The sequence below is a fragment of the Poecilia mexicana genome, unplaced genomic scaffold, assembly GCF_051168715.1.
Source record: "Poecilia mexicana isolate PSO_F unplaced genomic scaffold, ASM5116871v1 scaffold_2, whole genome shotgun sequence".
NCBI classification, from domain to species: Eukaryota; Metazoa; Chordata; class Actinopteri; order Cyprinodontiformes; family Poeciliidae; genus Poecilia; species Poecilia mexicana.
The window spans coordinates 9,622,215-9,646,586 of record NW_028263371.1 but is presented as its reverse complement, the minus strand read 5'-3'; the positions used below and the strand labels follow the sequence as shown (position 1 = coordinate 9,646,586).

The window sequence follows — 24,372 nt, the reverse complement described above, 5'->3', positions numbered from 1 at the left end:
ACAAGACCCAAGGTGTAGGTTGTGCAAGGAGGCCCCTGAGACAGTCCAGGACATAACAGCAGGGTGCAAGATGCTGGCAGGGAAAGCGTACATGGAACGACATAACCAAGTGGCGGGCATAGTGTACAGGAACATCTGTGCAGAATATGGACTGGAAGCCCCAAGATCAAAGTGGGGAACACCCCCAAAGGTGGTGGAGAATGACCGAGCTAAGATCTTGCGGGACTTCCAGATCCAGATAGACAAGATGGTAATGGAGAACCAACCGGACATTGTGGTGGTGGATAAAGAACAGAGGAAAGTTGTTGTGGTGGATGTAGCAATACCAAGTGACTACAACATGAGGAAAAAGGAGCATGAGAAACTGGAGAAATACCAGGGCCTCAGAGAGGAACTGGAAAAGACCTGGAAGGTGAAGACCACAGTGATGCCTGTGGTCATCGGGGCCCTCGGGGCAGTCACCCCCAAACTGGAGCAGTGGCTAAAACAGATCCCAGGAACAACATCAGACAGCTCAGTCCAGAAATGTCCAGTTCTAGGCACAGCCAAGATACTGCACAGAACCCTCAAGCTCCCAGGCCTCTGGTAGAGGACCCGAGCTCAGAGGATGAAAGAGACCACCCACGGAGGGTGAGAAGGATATATATATATATATATATATATATATATATATATATATATATATATATATCCATGTTTTCATGGATATGGATATATGGATATATATATGGAATATGGATATATGTGCCTTACCAGTAATCAGATACCCTGCCGGAATAATTAGCTGGCCAATGGAAGAGATGAAGGCCACAGATGTTAAGACTCGGAAGCTACTAACCATGCATGGAGGGTTCCACCCCAAATCCAGCACCCTGAGACTGTACACAAGCCGTAAGGAAGGAGGCAGAGGACTAGTGAGTGTGAGAACCACTGTCCAGGATGAAACATCCAAGATCCATAAATACATCAGGGAAAAAGCCTCAACGGACGATGTGCTCAGCGAATGTCTCAGGCAATGGGGAACAGAGGACGAGGTGCTGGAGGAACCATCATGGGAGGACAAGCCCCTACATGGGATGTACCACCGACAAATAACTGAAGTGGCTGATATCAGGAAATCCTACCAATGGCTGGAAAAAGCTGGACTCAAGGACAGCACAGAGGCCCTCATCCTGGCTGCCCAGGAACAGGCCCTAAACACCAGGGCAATAGAGGCTCAGATCTACCACACCAGACAAGACCCAAGGTGTAGGTTGTGCAAGGAGGCCTCTGAGACAGTCCAGCACATAACAGCAGGGTGCAAGATGCTGGCAGGGAAAGCATACATGGAACGACATAACCAAGTGGCGGGCATAGTGTACAGAAACATCTGTTCAGAATATGGACTGGAAGCCCCGAGATCGAAGTGTGGAACACCCCCAAAGGTGGTGGAGAATGACCGAGCTAAGATCCTGTGGGACTTCCAGATCCAGACAGACAAGATGGTAATGGTGAACCAACCGGACATTGTAGCGGTGGATAAAGAACAGAGGAAAGTCGTTGTGGTGGATGTAGCAATACCAAGTGACTACAACATCAGGAAAAAGGAGCATGAGAAACTGGAGAAATACCAGGGCCTCAGAGAGGAACTGGAAAAGACCTGGAAGGTGAAGACCACAGTGGTGCCAGTGGTCATCGGGGCCCTTGGGGCAGTCACCCCCAAACTGGAGCAGTGGCTCAAACAGATCCCAAGAACAACATCAGACATCTCAGTCCAGAAATGTGCAGTTCTAGGCACAGCCAAGATACTGCGCAGAACCCTCAAGCTCCCAGGCCTCTGGTAGAGGACCCGAGCTCAGAGGATGAAAGAGACCACCCGCGGAGGGTGAGAAGGGAATTTTTTTTTTTAAATTTTATATACATAAGCTTCTATTGTATTTTGAGCAGTTGCTTGTCTCCTTCGGAATAAGAAAGATGTTCTGATTATAATGATCATCGATCATGATCTATGCTAATAATGTGCAGTATAAAAATAGTTTAAAAGTGAAAAAGCAAAACAAAAGAAAAAAACGATCATGTAATAAACTCTGGAATCCTTTGCATAATATAGTCACAACTCACCTTTAAATGAATTGAGGTATTTTACATCAAATCCTTCTTTATCTTCACCTAAGGAGCAATAACTGGAATCATGTTTGCTCTCTGAGACCTTGTTGTTGACATCTCCTGCAAAGATCAGAGAATACAACATGATACTGTACACCAGGGGTGTCAAACTCCAGGCCTCGAGGGCCAGGGTACTGCAACTTTTAGATGTTTGTCTGGTCTAAAACACCTTAAGTATATGACTGAATTAGCTTCTCAGTGCAATCAAGTTGATGACCACCCCATTTTATCCAGCCATGTGGCATCAGAAACACATCTAAAAGTTGCTGGACACCAGCCCTTAAGACCTTGAGTTTGACACCCCTGCTGTACACAATATGATTTGATGTTATTGTATGTGAAAATGTACTGAAGTACACAGTACTACATAATTGACTTTCTATTGACAGATTCTCAAAATCTTCAAATATTAAAACATTATCTTAATACTAATGATTATTACCTAGGATCATTTGTGCCTGTGAAATAATATCACTCACTGATATACAGAAAATGACCAAATACAGTTTTATCTAATTCTGGAGTGAGCCACCTTCCCTTTAAACTCTGGTACACTGACTAACATGGTTTGTAATTACTAGCTAAAATGCTGCAAATCAAATGCTTTGATGTATGCAAGCATCAAGTAACCTACAACATTCAGCAAAATTACAAAACTATATGTACTTAAATGTCTTAAGAGATTCTGTATGAGTCTTACCTCTTTCTCCACGCAAAACAAATGAAACAAGTTCAATTAATACTAATGGCTTGCACCTGGACTTGACGGATTGTACCACTTTGACAGAGGAGGAGGGGTACAACAAAAGGAGAATTCCATTTTGTTTCTGAAGCACACAAGGTCTGATTTTTTTCAGGAACAAGAAAATTTTGAGTAATATTTTGTAACTTTCATTCAATATTTCAAAGTTAAATAGTTTATCATACATTTTCTTTAATTAAGAGGCAACAGTTAGATGGTATCTCCCACCAGCAATGTTGTCACTTCCTTTAATCATTTCTGTTCAATCAATTAATCATGTTTATTTGTATAGCACATTTCAGCAGCAGGGCAGTTCAAAACACTTTATATCATAAAAACAAAAACTGTTGTCTAATGGCAGACACAACACCTGCAGAAAAAGATTGGCTGATGTACCTGCCAATAGACAATTTAGACTACCTAGACAATCTGCATGTATGCAGAGTAGAGACATTGAGATAACAACAAAATATCAATCTTTAAATTTTTGTCCTAACAGTAACATAAGTAATCATGATATTTTTGGCACTTTAAATATTTTTTAAAGAAACGATTTTTATTTTTATATTTCTAATTCTGTATTACTCCATGACTGGTTATCCCTTCTTTCAAATTCAAAAATACTTTATTGATCCTTGGTCTTCACAGTATATTAGCAGTTCCCAAAGGTGTGCTTCTCTGTATCAAGAGGTCTGATCTATCTCCAGGTATTTGTTTGAGCCAGTCTTCCAGTTTAGGGGTCATTACCCCAAGGGTTTCAGTGACCACAAGCACTACTGTTGCTTTCACCTTCCACCTTTTTTGTAATGTCCTAAGACCCAAACTCTCACATGGAGTGCATTATTAATTCATCTATGGGCTGATTGGGACCTAATGATTCCAAAAACAAAGAATTATCGTTTTACATGATATGTGGACAACATTTTTCTCAGAAAAATACTTATTCATTTTAAATCACCATGTTTAGCACCATGGTAAATATATGCAGTTGCTAACTTTTGTAAACTTACACAACAAAAGAAACACTGAACATCTTGAGTCTAACCTGTAATGTGTTATAATCTTCCACCACCACCAAGTCATAAAATAATGGCCTAACATGTGGACACCAGACCCCATCTAGAGCAAAATTTAGTATTGTGGACTAGACAGCCCAAAATAAGTCAACTAGGAGGATGATGCGGTTTTTTAGCCTTTGGTATTTCTCTAGTTTTTTTCTGTACCTTCTGTTCATTCAGGATAGCTACATCATAACAACTGCTTTGCTCTGCTGCTCAATGATCACCATGTTCAGTTGGTTTGCTTTTCCCATTTTGTCTTCCTGTATATGGAAGGCCCACAGGATCTTAGCTTGTTCGTTTTCTACCACTTTGTGTGGCATTTCCCATTTTAACGAGGTGTGTTCAAGGTTATATTCCCTTCAGATGTTTCTTCACACTATTCTGGGTACTTGGTTGTGGCGGTTGTGGTTCTGTCATTGGACTTGCCTTACTATTTGTACAGTAGCTTTCTAAAGTATCCATAGCCCTTGAACTTTTCCATATTTTGTCACAACTGGAACTATATTTTCACAGAATTTTATGGGAAAGACAAACACAAAGTGGTATATACTTGTGAAGTAGAAACAAAACTATACATGATTCATAACAGTTTTTACAAATAAAAGCTAAAAAGTGCGGTGTGCAAAAGTGTTCAGCCCCCTTTCCCTGAATGCAGCCAATTGCCTTCAGAAGTTGCCTGATGACTGCAAATGGTAAAAAAAATTCAACTCCTCTATGACTGCCTCAACAGTTGGCTAAGAGAATATTGGGGAACAAACAGCATCACGAAGTCCACGGAACACACCAGACAGGTCAGGGATAAAGTTGTGGAGAAGCTTAAAGCAGGCTTAGGCCATCTCACAGAGTACTGTTCCATGAATCATCTGGAAATGGAAAGAGCAAATCACACAGCTGTGAACCTACCAAGAAAAGGCCATCCACCTAAACTTACAGGCTGAACAAGAAGAGCACTGATCAGAGATACAGCCAAGAGGTTCATGGTGGCTCTGGATGAAATGCAGAGATATTTCTGAAATGCAGTATAGTATAACTATTAGTCATGCACTGCAAAAATGTGGTTTTATGGAAGAGTGGCAATAGAAAAGCCATTGTATAAAGAAAACTATAAGAAGTCCCATTTGCAGTTTGCCAGAAGCCATATTGGGATACAGCAAAAACGATAAGACAAGACCAAAATTTAACTTTCTGGGAAAAATGCAGAGCACTTTGTAGTGGAGAACAAACACTGCACATAACTCTGAACACACCTTCCCCACTGACAAAAATGGTGGTGGCAGCATCATGCTCTGAGGGTGCTTCTTTTCTTCAGGGACAGGGAAGATTGTTAGAGTTGATTGTAAGATGGATTGAGCCAAATACAGGGAAATCTTGGAAGAAAACCTGAACACTCCTGAACCTGGAGTCTGCAAAAGACTTGAGGCTGGGGCAGAGGTTCACCTTCCAGCAGGACAATTACCCTAAACATAAAGCCAGATCTACAATGGAATGGTTTAAATAAAAACATATTTATGTGTTAGAATGGCAAATTCAAAGTCTAGACATAAACTCAGTGGAGAATATTGGGCAAGATCTGAAAACTGCTGTCAAGTCAATTTTATTTGTATAGCACATTTCAGCTGCAAGGCAGTTCAAAGTGCTTTACATCAAAGGACTAAAAAGTGATAAAAATAACATACATTTACCTTAAAAAAGAAAAACATAGAAATTAAATTCAAAGTAAAATCAAAATTAAAATCATATACATTAATTATATTGAAACATGTACCAATGATTAAGATTTAGAAACAACTGTAAATTGTTGTGTTTTTTGGGGTGGGGGTTGGGGGGTGTTGCCTTGATTTAAAGGAATTCAGCTGTGTTGCAGTTTTCTGTAAGTTTATTCAAGATTTATGGTGCACTGAAGCCAAGTTCTGCTTCAAAATGCTTGGTTCTGGTTCTGAGGATGCAGAGCAGACCAGAATCAACAAACTGTTAGCAATAGTTTGGTGAAAAAAATGGCTCTCTTATGGTTTATATTTATTTTAATCCACACACTTATTCCACACACGTATTATTCATAATATTTTAAATAAAAAAATATTTGATCAAAAATATATATTAATTTCTGTATATTTTTAGGTGCCACATACACCTTTTGTCCAATGTAAGGTTGGACAAAAGGTTGGGTTTAGGCATCCAACTAACCTTTATAAAATATTCAGTCTTTATAGCACAGAGTAATCATATTTCCAACTCATCCCCAGTGTAAGAGTTGGCAATTTACACACAATTCATGTGTGTAAACAGCGACGTGAATTAGAAAGACACTGTAGTAATTAGCGGGACCTTCCGGCAGACAACCAATCAGAACAAGAGCTTGTGTGAATATTCATAAGGTCCTGCTATTACACAGAGTTGCCACCGGGGGCACTGTGGCGATACACAAATTATACACAAAAACTGGTTTATGTGTATTAAACGGACATCTCGTTTTTTTTGCATTTTTGGGGTTATTGGACCAATAGAAACCTTTCTACGCTTTTAGATTTTTGTCAAAATTAGCAGGACACCGCCCCTGTCCCGTTAATTCAAAATGTCCTGCTAGTGTTGCGTGTATTCTGACGAAATGTCCTGCTAAACCACATATACCAACACACACACACACACACACACACACACGACAGCGCATCCAACAAGAGGGAATACAATGACAAAAGCCTACCTCTCATCTCTGTCACATGAAATGATGTTTTGTGTTTAGCCGTGTGCACTGCAAAAACGTGTGTGTGTGTGTGTGTGTGTCTGCAGGGCTCGGATCCATGTTGTTTGGTTTGCTTCTCCATTAAGAGAGCTGTAAAGGAGAGGGAACAGATGGCTGCTGGCCCGCTCTGTCCTGCATCCTCTCACAACTGCCACACTTCCTGTGCGTCCATTAATCTTCCCTCACCAGTCCTGCAGCACAACTTTATTAAAACAACTCAGGAGAGAGGGAACAACAAGCCCGCGCAGCTGTCAGGAGCCAAAGACAGAACCATTCGTCCACAGAAGAACGGCCTCGGATTCCTGAGACGCATCTGTAAAACAGCTCGAGTGGAATCCGCCCGGCTTTCGGAGCACGGCTCAGGAAGAGCGGGCTCGCCGTCGCGGCGGTAAATGTTCATTTGGAAGCCGGTTGCAGGCGCCAGACGCCGTACGTTTGCCTGAGCGTAAATGCAAGGAGGATCAAGATCAATTGCTGGGAAGTTAGTGTGAGTGATCAACACAAAGTAGTCCCTAATTTTGAATATAAAGGTGAAAAAAAAGGATAAATGGTATTTAATTATATATTTCAAGTGTAAAGTGAATTAGGCCTGTCTGTCTGGGACACCATTAGAACTAAATTACATTTCCTGGGATTCAGCATCTGAAGCTTTTTGGAGACGTATGATATTTTTCTCTCCAAACTGTCACCTTGTGGTTTCACAGCTGCGTTAAACTTCTGTGTACATATTACAAATGCGAGCGCTATGATTAGATAAATTTTACAATATTTACAGAAAACGCTGGAGTTTCTAAGAATGTCTAAGGACGGAAATTCAATGCTGCGACTCTCAGCAGAAATAAAGACACACAGTTGTTTAAGTTTTTTCTTTTGCTGACTTCTTCCTGAATTGAAATCTCATTGACATTACCAGCATGTCACCCTGGAAACGCCGTCTTCAAAGTCACAAATGATAGTGGGAGCATCATGCAAAAAAAAAAGAAAAAAAAAAAGAAAAGGTTTATGTTTTTCTTCAACAGGGGTATGTGGTAAGAGTTGGTGGGAAGTTGGACAGAGATCAATGCTGGAAAGATTCTTATTTGAGGCAGAAAAAGACTTGAAACAGGGGTCAAAGGTCACATTCCAGCAGGAAAATGACCCTAAATATACACCCAGCGGTACAGTAAGAATGGGTTGGATTAAAAAAATGTTTGTGTCAGTGCAAAGACCTGAATCCAATTGAGAATCCATGTAAGGAAGTGGCTAAATACTAATGGATGACAAACTTGTCAGATTTTTATTTAAATAATAATAAAAAGAAAATGAAAGCCCTGTAAAATTTTCCTTATGACACAGCCCTACTTTGGCCTATCCTATGAAAATATGAATCATAGAAACAGACTGAACCCTAAAGAAGCAACAATTACTTTTTTTAGTTAACTTGCTCTAAAGGCGAATTTGAACAAACTTTCCTTAAACAAAAACAACAGATTCTGTAATCACACAAGGCCTTATTTCCCCTTCCTGCTCGATTGTTCTCGCAGGAGGAAATAAACTAGACTATTTACTCTTCCTGCTGAAATTTACATGTAGTGTTCTGTCATGAGAAATACTCTCAGAACAAAGCTCTATTTGGTCCTGCACTCTGTGCCCATAACAGTCAGTGGGCAAATTGAAAAATCAATTTCAATTTAAATTATTGGAATAAAGAACTCTACAAGCCCGAGATGGAAAAAAAAAAAGAAAAACTCCTTCTAGATCCCCTTTAATTGGAAAGTCATTTCTTCAGGGTATTCTAATGGTTCTAAGAGAAGATTGCAAAATAAAGTTGATGAGCTGGTGGGGAGTGGGGGGGGGGAGGTTAATAGCATGTGGGTGTGTGTATGTGTGTGTTTGTGTGTGTTGCACTGACCCTGTGTGTTTTATTTGCTCTTCTACGCAGCTCTCCATCTCCTTCCCCCCCCTTCTCTCATGACAGAAGCACCAAATGAAGACTAATCCAGCGGGCTCACACACACTCAGACATACACTCCCTCACGCCTGTGGTCACTCTTTTTTTTTTCATCCCACTGCTATCTGAAGGGAGTGTCGGGGGGCTCCTGGGTCAAACTAAATTAACTATCCAGCTCGCTCACAATTGTAAAAATGTAATTGACTTAATATATCCAGCCCTGGTGATTTGGATGCGTGCGCTGCGAGCATAAAACCGCTCAGACGACACTTGAAATTCAAAAAAAAAAAAAAAAAAAAAAAAAAAAAAGTCTGACGTTGTTTTGATAGAGCGGGTCAAGAAAATGTTTTGATTTGCTTCAAAAACTCCCAGTGGATTGAAAAGAAAAGACGACAGGACGACTGCAAGGTGAGCGATGGAGAATAGAGTTTGAACTGAGCAGCCACTTTTATCCATAAACTCACTCATCATTCAGTCTAAAAGAAAAAAAGCTAAATATTACTGTTAGTTTTTCAAATTATTCGGTGCGATTCAAAGCGGAAGTTTTTGGGAACCGCAGCTGGAACAAAACCAACTTTTCTGCAAATGTAAGTAAAAAATATACCCACTTTTCCAACAGCAAAATGATAATTCTTCACCCTGAGCTGTCTGGGACTGGGGCTGGTTTCACAAAAGCTGACATTTTGCATACAAACATTTCACAAAATAACAAGTCTGACCAATTACCCTAAAATGAAAGATCTCACATTTTTTTGGCTTACCTGTAAGCGTGTTATCTATCGTTTTAATAAGTTTGAAGAGAAGGTTAGTCCTGATTTCTTCTTTCTTTTCCAGTCAGAACTGTCGACATCTCAGGTCTATCACACCTATTTCTGCAGATCCATTTATCACCTGTATGACTCAAACAGTTAAATCATTATCACTGCTTTACCAGCACAGAGATGCTATAAACAGCCATCTCACCTTTTTTTTTTTACCTGGATAACAACAGTCAAAACAAATTGCATTTTATAGCTAATTCTGTCTTTCATGAAAAGTGACAGTGGCACACCGCGGGATCTTGACTAAATCAAGGATAGTTTCATTTTCCTCTAATGCCAAAACCGTCTCAGCCTGTGTTTTTTTCCCGCACATCAACTTGTTGACATTAAAGAAAAACTGCACTGAAACATTTCCATTAAAAAAACAACAACAACAACAACAAAAACCTGTTGACATGATGATCAGACACAAAAGAGGTCGATGTCATTTTGAAAAGGCCTTATGGGAGAAACAGAGACGTAAAAGGGCGTTGGCCCCAAATGACACAAAAGGACGAGAGGATATGAACATTTTTTTGGACCAAAAGGACTTAAAGGAGGGGGGGAAAAAATCACAATTTAAAAAAAAGAGAGAAAAAAAACAACTGAAATACATTCACTCTCTGGAGAGAGAGAGAGAGAGAGAGAGAAAGAGGGGGAAGAAAAGAGAGAGATGAGCAAGCGCCCAGCTCCATTTCCGCCTAAGAAGCGCAGAGTTAAAAGGTGGCCCCTGTACAAATGAAACTCAATTTCACGCCACATTATCCCTCCCTGTTCTCTTTCCTGGCTTTCATTTTCATTAAGACCAGAGACAATCATAAATTAATAATTACTGCCGAATGTCTAAGCGCAGGGCACAGTCCTGGCACCTCCTCTCGCCTCTGTGGTCTTCCATGTTCATGCTTGCAAAATGTTAATTTAGGTAATGTGGCCCAGCCCTTGTCAGATAAAAGTGTTTTGTAGTATTGCTAATAGATAATGGTCTATCTGATTAGGCGACATTAGTCCTATCTTTCAGACAATCACACTGAACCTTCCTAATGTCTCTCCAAAGACTTGGGACAAAACCCAGCAATCAAGAGCCACCAAATGCTGCTTTCAGTAAAAAAAAAAAATAAAATAAAATAAAAAATCCTCCGCTGCATATGACGATGGGTAAGGAATTGGCTCAGCCAGGCTGTTGACATTATTCTGCTATATCCAGTTAAACCCAAGATTATTCATGCCTCTGGCAGATTTGGGTCTAAATGTGTTTCCGTTCAGCCAAGAAGACAAGCATCTCTCAACAATAATAAAACATTGTTAAAGGAGTATGGATTTTAAAAAAAAAGCTTTTATTTACATTTTAATTAAAAAATTACACCTCAATCCATTCTCATCTCATCAATTATTAGAAAATACCGTTTAACATCACAGCAAACAAGCCCTTCTAATACCTGGTGATGAATATATTAATATTCAGAGTCTTGGAGGTCAAAAGCCATCTTTACCAAAACCTTAAGCTTTTCTAAAGACAGCGTTTTATCAGAAACTTTGTGCTCACAAACACCTTTGGCCCCCTAGTGGCCTCACCATTTACTCCCTGTGGTCCCTGCAGCTTGAAGTGTGGTATAGCCTTTCCCTTCAGACTCGCTCCTTCACTTAAATCTCAGTTTCTATTTGTTTCATAATCCTCGGATAAAAGGTGTTTTAAGAGAGAGCGTTTCTGATGAGTCAGAAGAACTGCCTCCTGCCTCCTGGAGTTTTTCCCGCTCCCCCAATAAATCTCCTCCATCTTTCCCACAGAGACAGTAGCGGTTTATGATATGGGCAGCTGCTCAGGATGGCCTAAGGAACAAATAAAGAGAAGGGTGTGGCATGACCCCCAGATATAAAAAAATATATATATTTTTTTTCAAGTTTGGTAATCATGGGGTGAACAAATTTCCACTTCCCTTTATACATGCGTTGCCAAAAGGGCTCATTTGCTGCCTCAGATACATTGACAACACTTGCACTTGCATTTTGTTTTGTCTTGCACAAAATCAGTTGGAGTAGCTTGTTCAGGGCGCCACTGATGCAGGGAACGCCTCTGCGCATTAATTATTTCTCTAAATCATTTGCCTGCATTACTAAATAGTGGCCACACGCCCACGCCACTGTCCCAGTTTAAATTTTTTTTTTTTCTCAAGAAACCAATCAATTTTCTATCAACAGAGATGCTACAAACATCATTATCAGTGCCCTCGTATATTGTTACAGCAGGAGGGGAAAAAAAACAACTTCTGTTTCAAACTTGAAAGATTTTTTTTTTTTTTTTTACGTTTTCTGGCTCTAAAATATGACGACACGTGTCGTTTACACTTAAATAAACCCTACATCTTGTCAGACAGAGTAAGAAAACAACAAATTGTGCAGCGTGTGACATTAAGCAAAACACGAGAAGGCGGAATAATCACATCTGGACATACAGTCTTTATGAGTGCATCTCCACGCGAAGCCAAGTGAATCAAAGACAACCGTCCGAAGTATTTTCTTTCTTTTTTTTTTTAGTTCTGAATATGTAATCAGCAATGCGCCTTTCCGCAGAACGGCAAAAGTGCAAAGCAACACCACATCTATAATGCACATTTGGTATTTAAAGTCTTCGTGCCTCATGGTCATATTTGTACTGAATTGAATTTATTACAAAATGTGCAGTGATATGAAACATGTAGCTGCGGGGCCTCCTTTTTCACGTGCCAGTGCAGGAGAGGAAAGAGAGGAGAGGGGAGGGAAAAAAAGGGGCTTCAGATGGAGAAATAAACAGAATATGTGAGTAATAGCCCACTTCACACGGGCTCGTTGGAGGTGAGCGGACTAAATCTGTCGCTGCGCCGAAAAAGAAACGGAGCCATTAAATGAATGAGGTGGACGTCGTCCCTTTGTTTCTTTCACTCCAGAGTGAGCTAAAGTTTCGGGGGCCGAGCTGCAAGCGCCCAACGCGGGCCCGCGCTCGACGAGAAGCGCCGCTTCCTCGTGATTGATTGCCCGCTGTGTGTCGTATTGTTCTTTCAAGGTTGATTGAAACTTTAACCTCATTTTTAATGAACAAAAAAAATAGAAAGAAAAAGCTTGAAATATTTCAGGCCTTGAATTTTTACAATGCAGCACTGAATTATGCAGCAATCAGTCAATTATTCATCTCTGTGGCCGTGTTATGGCCATGCTTTAAAAAGCATGCAAAATGGGAATGGGCCAGACATGCTGTGTCAACACATTTCACTCAGAAGTGCTTACAGCAGAAAATTCTCTCTCAATGTCGATTTCATATTTCTTTTCTTTTTTTTCCCCGTGTGTTTCTGGAGCGGTACCTGTTCTGGAATTATCCCTGTGGAAAGCCGTTGTGTCCCCGGAGTAAAACTGAGGAACTTTGTGAATAACTAATCAATTAAAAAATAAAATAAAATCTGTTGGAGGTGCCTGAAACACTACAAGAACTAAAACAGCTTAAAGCAGATATCCTGATGCGTGACTCTTGAGCGTGGTCAAAGAAGTTTATTACACGGTGGTAGATTTAAAAAAAAAATGGGGCCACACGAGGCAAAGTACATGTGATTTTTTTTTTTTTAATATACGGATTTTTTAAAATAAAGATTTTAATTATACCTGCAACTGCATATTTAATCCACAGTTAGCTAAGTGAGTGATCACTGAAATTGTTCCAGAAGTTGGGTTTTACGCTTCACCATTTTGTACCTTTTTTGGGGTTTGGGAATGGAGCATTTGTCCTTGTTTGTTTTTTGAATCAACCATGTGATGTTTCACATTCACACTGAGAACATGCGGTTTAAAGTGATTTCCTTTGCTCTACATTAGGCCTACTATACCGAAATGTATATAGTTATTTGTTCTTGGAGTTAATATCAACCTGAGCGGAGCCTCAACGAATGTCTTAGTTCGTTTTACTCACCTTGAGTCTCACACTGGCCGACGACTTAAAAACAAAACAACAAACAAAAAAAGAAAAAGACTAGAGGGGGTTTGTGATGACGTCACATTAAAGGACCCACCGGCCAGCTTGCAGAAACAACAAACTTGGCTTTTGTAATGGAGTCACCAAGCAAAGAGAAGGTGTTAAGTGAACCCCCGTATTTGTGGTTCACTCTTTGCAGGTTTCTTTACATTTGAAACAAAATGCAGCCTGGGAAACCAAAATAGGTCAGTACAATATGCTATGTGACGCACCATTAGCTGGCTTTTGAAAGCAACCAGTGGAGGAGCACCTTCTTTTTTTTTTTTTTTTTTTTGCTTTACGCTGATTGGTTGAACCTCTAAGAACGGGGTTAATGAAGACTAGAGTATTAGCGTCTGTGTAGCGTTATTATGTTTTCCACTGTACGTATTAATGCATTTTACTGTATATTTGATGTTTGAACTATTGAAATGGTTGCGATCCATAATCCCCCTTTATCATGTAATTCCCCGTTCATCTCAAGCTTGTTTATGACAACACTATCTTCATCTTGATAATTTATCTGTTTGATCATCCTATTTTGAGATTGTGAGCAGAAAATAATTTTTCATCTCTTCCCCAGAGTTGGGGCAACTCAGAAATACATACAAGTCTTTGTGGTGTTGCTCCACTAGCAGTTTCTGTGTGGACAGAAAATGACTATTATGGACTACTGCAACTATGTAGACCATGTAAATGTAATAGCAGCTCAAAGGTTACCAAGCAAAAACTGGTAAAGCATTTTTCAGCTGTAGTTTTTTTTTATTTTTTTATCTGTTTTCATCTCAAGCTAATTGTTAGCTTTAGCCTGAGAAACACTGTGACTTTTTGCTAAATGCACATGCTAAGAGTTGTCTGTTATGGGTAAGATATTACCAGCTTATGGTCTTTTAATCTGAACCGACTTGAACAGAAAAGTGTGAAAAAAAAAAGTGAGCATCGTCATCATTATCACAATGTAGAACCTCGAAAGTCTCAGGGAACACCATTTAAACTCACATGGTTTATCATCAACATGTTAACTTTATTTGAATTTGAAGTACAATGAAATAGATGATTCGAGAAGCTATATAAGTTATCAGTGACAACAGACTTAGACACTCCATTAAGAACAAAAAGGAACAAACACATCGTGAATGGGATACACTTCCCTTCTTCTTCTTCTTCTTCCTCCTCCTCCTTCTCCTCCTCATCTTTTTGATTGTAACACATAAGGTCTAAATTGTTTAGCAGATAAAGGACTGACATCAGCTTATGACTAGAGAATATACACAGGTGTTGCAGCACCACAATTCAAAAGTCTTTAGGGAAAGGAAAGTATTCTTTTTTTTTTCTTTTTTTTTTCTCATCAGGATATCCATGAAACACTAAAACAAAACATGTGTTAAACACCATGTAATAAAGTGGTATTCGCTTTTTAAAAAGTAGCGTCCTTAACTGATTGTATTCCAAGCTGGCACGTGATGATAATCAGACCAGATACTTACGGGGAAAAAAAAACAACAAAAAGGAAAAAACAAAAAAGCAACAAGGGGTGCTGATTTCAAGAGTGTCTCATGACGACAATGTACAGGAAATTCCGAGAAGTATGACCTCTGTTACGAAGATTACAGTACTATCAACAGCGAAAGTCTTCGTTTTTGAGACTGAGACGTCGTTAATCATGGTTTTTAGAATTGTCCGGGCTTGGGCGAGTCGGGTTATTTGTTCAGCACAATATAGGATTTATTAAATATCATAATTCCAGGACAAACATTTACATGCCTGCATGCTTTCTCACCAGAAAATGGCAGCTATAGGAAAGGATGATGGCTCAGAGATAGAACGAAAACAAGAAAGGTTTATATAAATGGTGGTATTGTTTGCCTAATAGCTCTACTGCATACACAATACCTCTTAACGTTATATACACATACCTTACGAGTCCACTCGGGGGTTCAGCAGAGTGCGAGTCTTCCTATCTTTAACATTTAGCTCTTGTATATACAACGATGGTAAAAACGGAACTTGATTGTATTTTCATCTAATTTAGAAAACATGAAAATCGAACGTCGGCCTTCTTTCGTTTTTGATGACCGCGTGGATAGATTCACATTTTTTTTAATCCCCCCCTTTTTCTCCACAATGTTCATGTTATTTTTTTTTTTTCATTTTTTTTTTTTTTTAAATCTTTTTAGCTTCTCGGGATTTATTTTGAAATACAAAAACAAAACTTCAGTCGAATTTTCATTTCAAAGCTTTCTCGCTGGCTGAGATACAGTATAAAAAAATCTTCAGTGCTGTGAACTTATTAGGAGTTATTACCAACAATGCACCTCGGGTACATTATTGTTTTTTTTTAATTTTTCTTTAACTGTGCTCGGTTATATGTGTTTATCCTTCAAGTCGGCGAACCTGTCCGCGTCAAAACCTGCCTCGTCAAACTACTTCAGGTTTTCCTTCCGCGATGAGAACGACTTCTTCGTTGTACATTCAGACTCCTCCAGCGTTTGGGGTGGGGAGCGAGGGGGGGGGGGGTTGAACACAGCATTTCCACCTACGAGCAGCTTGAACTCTCTTCAACTAAATCGGCCTGGGTTAGGGGCTTCCCCGAAACCTTCATGGGTTTTTCTTTCAGTCCTTTTGTTTTGTTTATTTGTTGTTGTTTTTTTATAAAATCTTTCTGTCCTCCAGCTCTTCGTGGCCTTATCAGTACATCACTGCGGTTTTCAGGAACAGTCTTCCATCTGGAACAGAGAACACACACACACACACACACACACACACGCAGACAGAGAGAGAGAGAGGAGGCAAAAAGATTAGCCAACAGCTAACAATCTGCTGACGCAAATGCACTGTTCAGGATGTGATTGTTGATGAAACGCAACTTTGAAATATTGCCCTCTAGTCTTTGGATTCGAACGGCATTACTGTGAATTCATAAGCTGATTTAGGGAGAAGATAAAGTTAGCAGCCATGGCAAATGTGATTAAATATCATGTGGAGTAATTAACTTTATTGCTTTTTAAATACATAAAATAAAGTAGAAATTAGAAGTAGGTTGACTTCAGTCTGGATTAGGAACACAGTGACCATTAGATGGCGTTTGTTATTCTTTAAACTCCAAACTTTAATATCCTTTACTCTGATCATTATGTGACAGGTAGTGCATACTTTTGAAGCGAAAGGAAACGGTGCATTGCTCTCAGAACATTTCAAACATAAATAGCTGAAAAGTGTGGCATGCATTTCTCTTCGACCCTTTCTGACTTTTGACTGTAGGCCAAAATGTTTAATTCTGGTCTCATATGGCCAGAAAACCTTGTTCTACACATCTGCTGTGTCGTCTGTGGGATTTTGAATTTTTATAGCTTCCTTCAACATCGACTTGTTTTCTTGACATCGACACAAAAGCCAGACTTATGGAGTGTACAACTTCTTTTTGTGCCTTCAAGTTTTCAGCATGAATCTCTGCAGCCTTCCGCTCCGTGATTATGCACTAGTTTATTTGTCTATCACGTGAAATCTAAAAAAAAAGAAGAAAAACAACAACAGTAGTTTACTGTACGGAGACAAAATGTGGAAAACTTCAAGAAGCAAGAATGCCGTCGAAACCCGCTGCATTATCGAACCGACCTAAACAGTCTGAACACGTTTGTGGCCTTCAGCTCGGCCGCGGCCGTCGCCGCCGTGGATACCGTAAACGGCTCCGTCACGTGATCTCTGGCCACTGCCAAGCGGACAGACTCTCTTCTTGCCCGCGTGTTCGCCTGAGCGAGCAGCGCCACCTTTTTTTTCCCCCCGAGACAGTAAAAAGAGATCTGTTAGGCGCAGCGCCGAAGCCTGTCTGACGTTTATTACCTTCACATTTACCCCCACCTCACCGCCCACCCACCCGTTTTCTCTCTCTGCCGGAGAACGCTTACAGTTAATGCCTTTAAGAAACGTCTCTGTGGCAAGCGGGCCTGAATTATTCAGCGTTAAAGAAAGAGGCGCACAAAGAAATTTAGCAGCCCTGCTTGTTGGACATGACACAAGCAGAGCGGGACATCGGGAGACGGCCTTTGACTAGCCGGTTGAAACGTCTTGATGCGCGGTAGATCCTGGCCTGGCGGCTTAGGCCTGCTTAACCTGTCATGATGGGGTTTTATGTGCTTCACACAGACAGAGTGGGGGGGGGGGGGGACAACAAAAGATTGTCGTTTGCATCTGACTGTGTACACAACTCATAAAGGGGGGGTGTGTACACACACACACACACACGCACACACGCACACACGCACACACACACACACACGGGCTAATTACCCGGCACTGCCGTAGGTCTCCTAGGCATTGCTTCTGTTCGAGCAGCAACCACCACCGAGTTCTGCGCGAAAGTCATTACGGCGTGAACGCGGCGGCACGGAGGGTGAAGCGCAAAAACAGGCAGCGGGAGGGGATGAGGCGAGCGCGACGGGACGCAGAAAGGATGAAACGTCGCCTCGCTGGTTTGTCTCGCCTGCCTCCACAGCGGCGACTCATAGGCGGGGGCGTTAATGAAAACAAAGGCGATTTGATCGTTTGGTGCATGATGACGTTTAACGTGCCGTCGAGAGGGGATGTCGCATATCGGCGCGTTTGACTTCCAGCGGCTCAAACCTGCGAACTCGACGAGCAGGTTTTCGACGCGCGCGGAAACGCCAAGGCGTCGCGACGTTCCCTCTCGACTCGCAGGGGTCCTCGTTAAGGCGCGGCGAAACTTTCGCATTTTCACATTCGGATCGAGATGAAAAGTTCATTAAAGAGAATAAATATTTCATTAGGTGCTAAATAAAACAAGGGGAATTTTTTTGGCTTCTCTCAGCACAAAATTCCTTTGAAAGATTAATTAATACATGTAAATTATGCAAATTATGCCCATGCAAATATTTTATGAAGACAATTAAGGGATCCATTAATTACAGTCTTTTTTGCTTCAGTGACATTCATTCATTTAATTTTAATTTCACTTTAACTGTTTTGATGTTTAATCTTGCAACAAAGAACTTTATCTGGCTGCGCGCAGGGTCGTGTAAACCCCGCCGAACGCGTCGAGTGGGGAAGGTGGCGGCGGAGGGAGATGCGGGGGGAAAGATACGGGCACGTGCGCCCGGTTGCCAGGCGGCAACGGGGCGAGGCGCGGGCCCCCAGCAGCTCGCCTGCCTGCGAAAAGGGCCGCGCTCCCCTCCTTGGACCCGATTCAAAACACTGCCAAAAAAAAAAAAAAAAAAAAAAAAAAAAGCAATTAATAAACACAGACTGTGTTAATATCGCAGAATTAGAGAAGTGTGACAAAAGACAAATAGAAATAATTAGTTCTCTAAAATTATGCCCTCATTATTTTTTTTTTCCTTTCTCCCTCCCCCTGTCTGCCTCTCCGTTCGCTTCCTCGAATTTGGAGTCGAAAATGCACCCACACATTTCTCTGTCTGCTTCGGCGCCGGTGATAGGCTTGTTTTTTTTCTTTCTTCCCCCCCCCCCAACCCTCCTCGAGTTCTCTTCCTCCTCCTCTTTCTGCTTGTGTAATTTATCAACATCATTTTTTGCCATTTGAGGTTAATTATACAGCGAGGCTTGCGGAGCAGAGTAGAGGAGACATGGGTGGCAGACAAATGCTTCTCTAATTGAACAAAACACAGGAAAAAAAAATGTAGCCGCGTTATTCGGTCTCATTCCGCTCTTTGAGGCAGTGATCAGAGTGATTGAGAGACCCTGGAAAATTATAAACTCTGTTGTCGCAGCCGCAACTGTTTCACGGGGTTTGAGTGTAAAAAAAAAATAAAACATAGATAAATATATACCTCGGCTTGAAAAGCGACTGCTCTTGTGGAACATAAGACGTGAGGCTTTAACGCGGTTAATTTCAGATATTCCACAAAGGATATGGAAGAAAAACAAACGGATAAAACTGCTTGTGAACTACCTGACTACGCCGACGATTCCTGGAAAGAACCGCGACGCCGAGAGCATAGAAAAGGCCCAGAGAACCTTCAAGATCTGAAGACGACTTGTGTGGAGGGATGTCTCAAGAGAGCCCCCGAGCAAAACATCAAGACTATTTTCTCCACACAAATGTTTTGAAGTTGTCATTACCAAAACGGGGCTTTGCTGTTTAGTCTTTTAATCAATTTCAGTGGCTGTGTTCAACGCGTCCTCCCTGTGTTGTTCTAGTTTATTACACGTAACTTTTGCATGGAGTAAATTTGCGTCGTTTTATGCCGTGATTTCTTTTCAACAGACTGAAAAGAAATAGATTTAGTGACAAAAATATTAATCTCTACTGTCCTCCTTGTAGATTTAAATGTTTCTTTTGTCAGTCAAAAGTCTTCATGAACTCATTACTTTTCCTCTGCTGCCATTTCCGCTGCATAGCGGCATTGGTTTTTTTCAACAGCAACCCCTTGTGTTCAAGAGAGTAACTCCAACGACCGTAACGTTGCGTTCGCTCAACTCTGGGAAAGACCCAACACATGAGTAAATTGTGCACACATTCATCATTGCGTGAAGACATTCTGGATTTAACCTGTTTTGGTCAGAAAAAACCAAAAACAAACTTAAAGTGTCTTTATTGACTGAGCTTCTGTAAGTTACTTCAGTCAAATCAACACAAGGATGTGTTGCCTTTTTTTACCACTCTTGTAAAATTATCCTCTGTGAGAAGGGAAAAGGGAAGCAACGCTTGCTAAATGCTAAAGGGATGCTAATATAAGGAAGCATCTTACTAAAAACACGAAAGCGACGAAGGCAAAAGGTCACACAAAAAGAAGAAGAAGAAGCTGAAGGAACTGGATATTGGGGAAGTGAATTGTGACAGAAACATTTTCGCCTTTAAGGGGGTTGGGGGGAAATACCAATTAGACGGCCTAAAAATGCCCTAAATTATCTGCAGTAATCATTCATCTCTAGTTTTTTATGTCGGTTCAAGTAGACTAATCACACATTAAAGACTCGACTAACATATTCTCTGCGTGCAAAGTCAGAAACTCCCCCAACCTTATTTTTTCGAAGCAAATTGCATGCGGCATCTTTCCCAGGGTAAATTGGGACCTCTCTCCTCGCTGATAAGGGCAGTTCTGAGCGGGTGCATTAAAGCGAGACGTTTGAGCAATAATGAGGATATTCAACCTTTTCACGAGGCGTCTCGGATCTGGGTAAACACAGATAGAAGGCGGTCCGACGGAGGTTATCGCCGCGGTGGCCTTCCCTCAAACACAAACTGCACCCTCAAGGCTAGCAAACAAACAAATCATTAAAAATGTACAAGGCTTGTTCATAAAACGGATTGATTTGCTCCGATTATGAGTATCAAAGGAGGGGTTGCTCTGCTTTTTTTTTTTGTTTTGGCTTTATAACTCATTATAGCGTCTCGAGCTGTAAATATGTAGCTTTTTTGAGAGCGGTTGTTTGGTTTAGACCTGCCGCCGCTAAAAGTCAAGTAAAAGAATAATATTATTCTTAGGGAAAACCGATGATCTTGACCTAGTGCTGTGGCCCAGATGGTGGTGTATGTCTGAACAGCAGGCGCAGAAACACTAATGTTCATAAACTGAAGACGTGTGTTTGCGCGTGTGTATGTGTGTGTGGTGGGAGAAGGAGGGGTGGAAAAGGCAGAGAGAGAGAAGGGGGGAAAAAAAAGAGAGCAAAAGTGAGGGAGAGAGAGATTTATTGTCTCATCTGAGCCCCTGTACCTTGTATTGTCCTTTCAGCATCTGTTCTTCCACTGCTGCGGTCACTCTCCATCTCAGGGGTCAGAGAGTCTGCGAGAGGAGAGGGATCACAGCCGTTAAACATGCCTGACATCCACCTATCAGAGCCCTGCTTTCACAGCATCATTCATCGCAAACTAGAGAGCGAGCCATGTCTCTGCTCAGTGCAACTACGTGCCTCTCCGTGCGATTATCTCCAGCGATCAAAAACTATACCTAAATCTTTTTTTTTTTTTCCTTTTCTGGTTCTATTACCTCTGTACTGTACGGAGCTACAGGCAGACCGATAAATCAGTCACTGAACTTTGCTTTAGCAGCCGATAATTTCTAGACACAGTGGAGGTTTTATTTTTGAGCGTACGCCTTGTTTTAAAGCAGCCCTTCACATTTGTTGGCACCTTTTTTAACATGACATGTTATGAACATGAAGGAGTCTTGGTGAATGTCTACGACTGTTGTCATGAAGTGTCATTCGGTAAATAATGGCCCTTTTGGTGCAAAGTTGACACTTTTAATGGACTTTTAATGCAGGTTTTAGCACAACTTTGAATTAAAAGCGTCATTATTTACCGAATGACACTTCATGACAACAGTCGTAGGTATTCACCAAGACTCCCTCATATTCATGACAGGTGTTATGTCATGTTTATGACAGTGTCACCCCTTCAAATAAAGTGTTACCCAGTTTTTTAATGTTTTCACCTGACTGTGCTGACAACTGGTTAGTCGAAAGAGCCCATTCAAAGATGAGAGGTTAATCGGAGGATCAAATTGTGATCAAAACAGTTGGCAGTTTGACAATAGCAGGAGGGACTCAGTAATTAATGAAGTAAATAGTGACAAAGGAAAGTAACATTTCCCCTGCTAGTCTTTTGTTTTGTTTTTATACAGTGAAAGTATTTAATTTAGTGCCTTGCGAAATGTTCCTGCCTGTTGACATTTTTGCCAGATGAAAGCTACATCCTTTAACGTACATCATTAGGATTTGTGTGTCAGGTCAAAGTAAAGAGGAGCATTACTGCTAAGTGGAATAAATCAATGTCAGGCAAGGAGAGCATTAACCAAAGACTCGGTGAAGAAAGTCATGATAGCTTTGGAGGAGCTGCAGGGATTCACAGGAAAAACATCTTTAACAGAACACTGTCACAGTTTCAATTTAGTTTTGAATACAGATTTTTGTCTAGAACATGAACATACTCTTGGTTGTGTAAAATAAGGTGAGTGTTAGTGATAAACCCACAAATACTCCTTCATGAAACAGTGGTGAGCAGAAAAGAAGTTCCACTGCAGTTTGTAACGAGCACATATAATAGAACCAAGACGGGGGTTTTGGTCCAGTGAGGTCAAAACCAAACTGTTTGGTCATAAACAATGCACACCGGCCTGAACGCCACCCTGCCCACTGTGACACACGGCGGTGGCAGCATCATCCTGCAGAGACACTTCTCTTCAAAAGGGACGGGGAGGACGGATGGAGCTAAAAACGGAGCAATCCTGGGAGGAAGCCTGGACTGCCGAAGCCTAACCAGCAGTAGCAAAGGTTTACCATAATTATGTGCTGCTTTATGCTTGTCTGTCACACAAAATCCCAATAAAACACACAGAACTTTACTGTCGGAACGTGAGAAAATGTGAAGAAGTTCAAGGGGTGTGGATGTTCTTTTTTATGCAAGGCGCTGCACAAACACAAACACAAACATTTCTGAGACACAGAAGGGGCTAAAACGTGAAGTTTGGTGCCTTCTGACCGTTGAGGGAGCGCATGCTGTCTGAGGGCGACGGCTGCTTCAGGGTCTGCTCCACCTGCTCCCTCCTTTTCGACTCGTACTCCAGAGCCTCTTGCAGTTTCCTCTTGGCCTTCTTCTCCTTCTTCAGACGCTTCTGGATGATTGCTAACAACAACAAAAATAAATATCACAGTGACAATAAATGAGCTCTGGAAGCAAATTAGGCAAAGCATTTTTTTTTTCTTTTTAAATTTGATTATAAGCCTGTATTGGCTGACAAAGATAATAGCCTATTTTTTTTTTTTTTTTTTGTCTTTTAAATTTAGCACTCAATTATAGAAAAGCGAAAATCAATTAAACTTAAATATTTCATAATATATAAAGATTTAAATGGGAAAATCGGAGCAAATACTGACTTGCTAGAGGGAACTGAAGCTAATTGAAAAATTTATTGGGATATTTTTCATGAATTTCTCTCATTAAACATAAACGATCCGGTTAGCGTACGACTCTGATGCATTTTACATGAGGGTTAGTGCGAGTCTGGATGGGATGTGTACTTTCAATTATGTTAACAGACTACGAGCAGAAAGAAAGAAAGAAAGAAAAAAAAAAAACTATCAGTTTCACGTGTAACCAAGGAGGCTCAGAGTGGCTTATGAGTGTCTCCTGCAACGCAGAGTGCGGTGTAAGTACATTGAGGAGCTCCTGTACCTAAACGGTTGACAGGAGCCTGAACGGGTTACGCATGCCTGCCCCCACCGTATGAACAAACACAAGGCTAACAGGGAGGACGGCGTGTCAGGCGGTACCTCTATTCTTCTGCTCCATGGCGAGCTGCTTCTCCAGAGTCTCCCTGAGCTCTCTCTCTCGAAACAGCTCCATCTTCAGCTCCGTCTTCTCCAGCTGCACCTGCTTCTCCTGGGCCCGAGCGTTGTCAATCGCCACTTTGAGCAGGCCCTGCACCAAATAAATTAAAAAATAATAAAAATAAAATAAAAAAGAAAGAAATGTACATGCGTATGTTATCAGGACAAAAAGGATGTTTGACTCCCTTTGGTCAAAGCTGAGAAATGCAAGTGTGACGAAAGTTAGTGATGTTTTTTTTTTTATAAGTACAGCAAAAATGTTCTAATAACGATTAAATGATGGAACTGGAAATAGATGGACGCAACAAGATTTTAGCTTTGTGTTGATCCATCGCAAGACAGCCTGATAAAACAGACCGAAGTTTGCATTTTTAATCGGGAAAAGACGCAAAAAGTTCCAGGAATACTTTTGCAAGGCGCCACACTTGAACCAATCGAAGGTAAGAAAAGCTGGATGGAAAGGAGAAAAAAAAAAGGTTTTCTAACTGTCAAACTACTTCTGCTTTAGGGTTTTTTTTGCAACTTCCTGTACAGGAATCCCCTAAAACAAACTGGATTAAACGGATTCATTCAGCTAAACAACATTCAAATCAGGCTCTTAACAGCCTTGTCTCAGGGATACTTTGGATTTTTTTTGAAGTGAGGTCCTATTGAGTAGTTTTAAGTAGTCGGATGATAA

General features: G+C 40.9%; 1 protein-coding gene and 1 long non-coding RNA gene across 2 annotated transcripts in view; one reads left to right on the top strand and one right to left on the bottom strand.

The window, feature by feature from the left end:
• Positions 1–6,719: 6,719 nt before the first annotated feature.
• The window catches only part of LOC148160390 (uncharacterized), a 143,210-nt gene continuing 125,557 nt past the window's right edge, over positions 6,720–24,372 (top strand). The window contains exon 1 of the long non-coding RNA XR_015764662.1: positions 6,720–8,927. This is a non-coding gene — a long non-coding RNA (uncharacterized LOC148160390). The remainder of the gene's footprint in view (positions 8,928–24,372) is intronic.
• dachd (dachshund d) overlaps positions 14,395–24,372 on the bottom strand; it is a 134,562-nt gene continuing 124,584 nt past the window's right edge. Inside the window, 4 exon segments of the mRNA XM_088010401.1 lie at positions 14,395–16,117; positions 21,080–21,148; positions 22,846–22,989; positions 23,637–23,784. Coding sequence (XP_087866527.1) covers positions 16,080–16,117; positions 21,080–21,148; positions 22,846–22,989; positions 23,637–23,784 — 399 coding nt within the window. The 3' untranslated portion in view covers positions 14,395–16,079.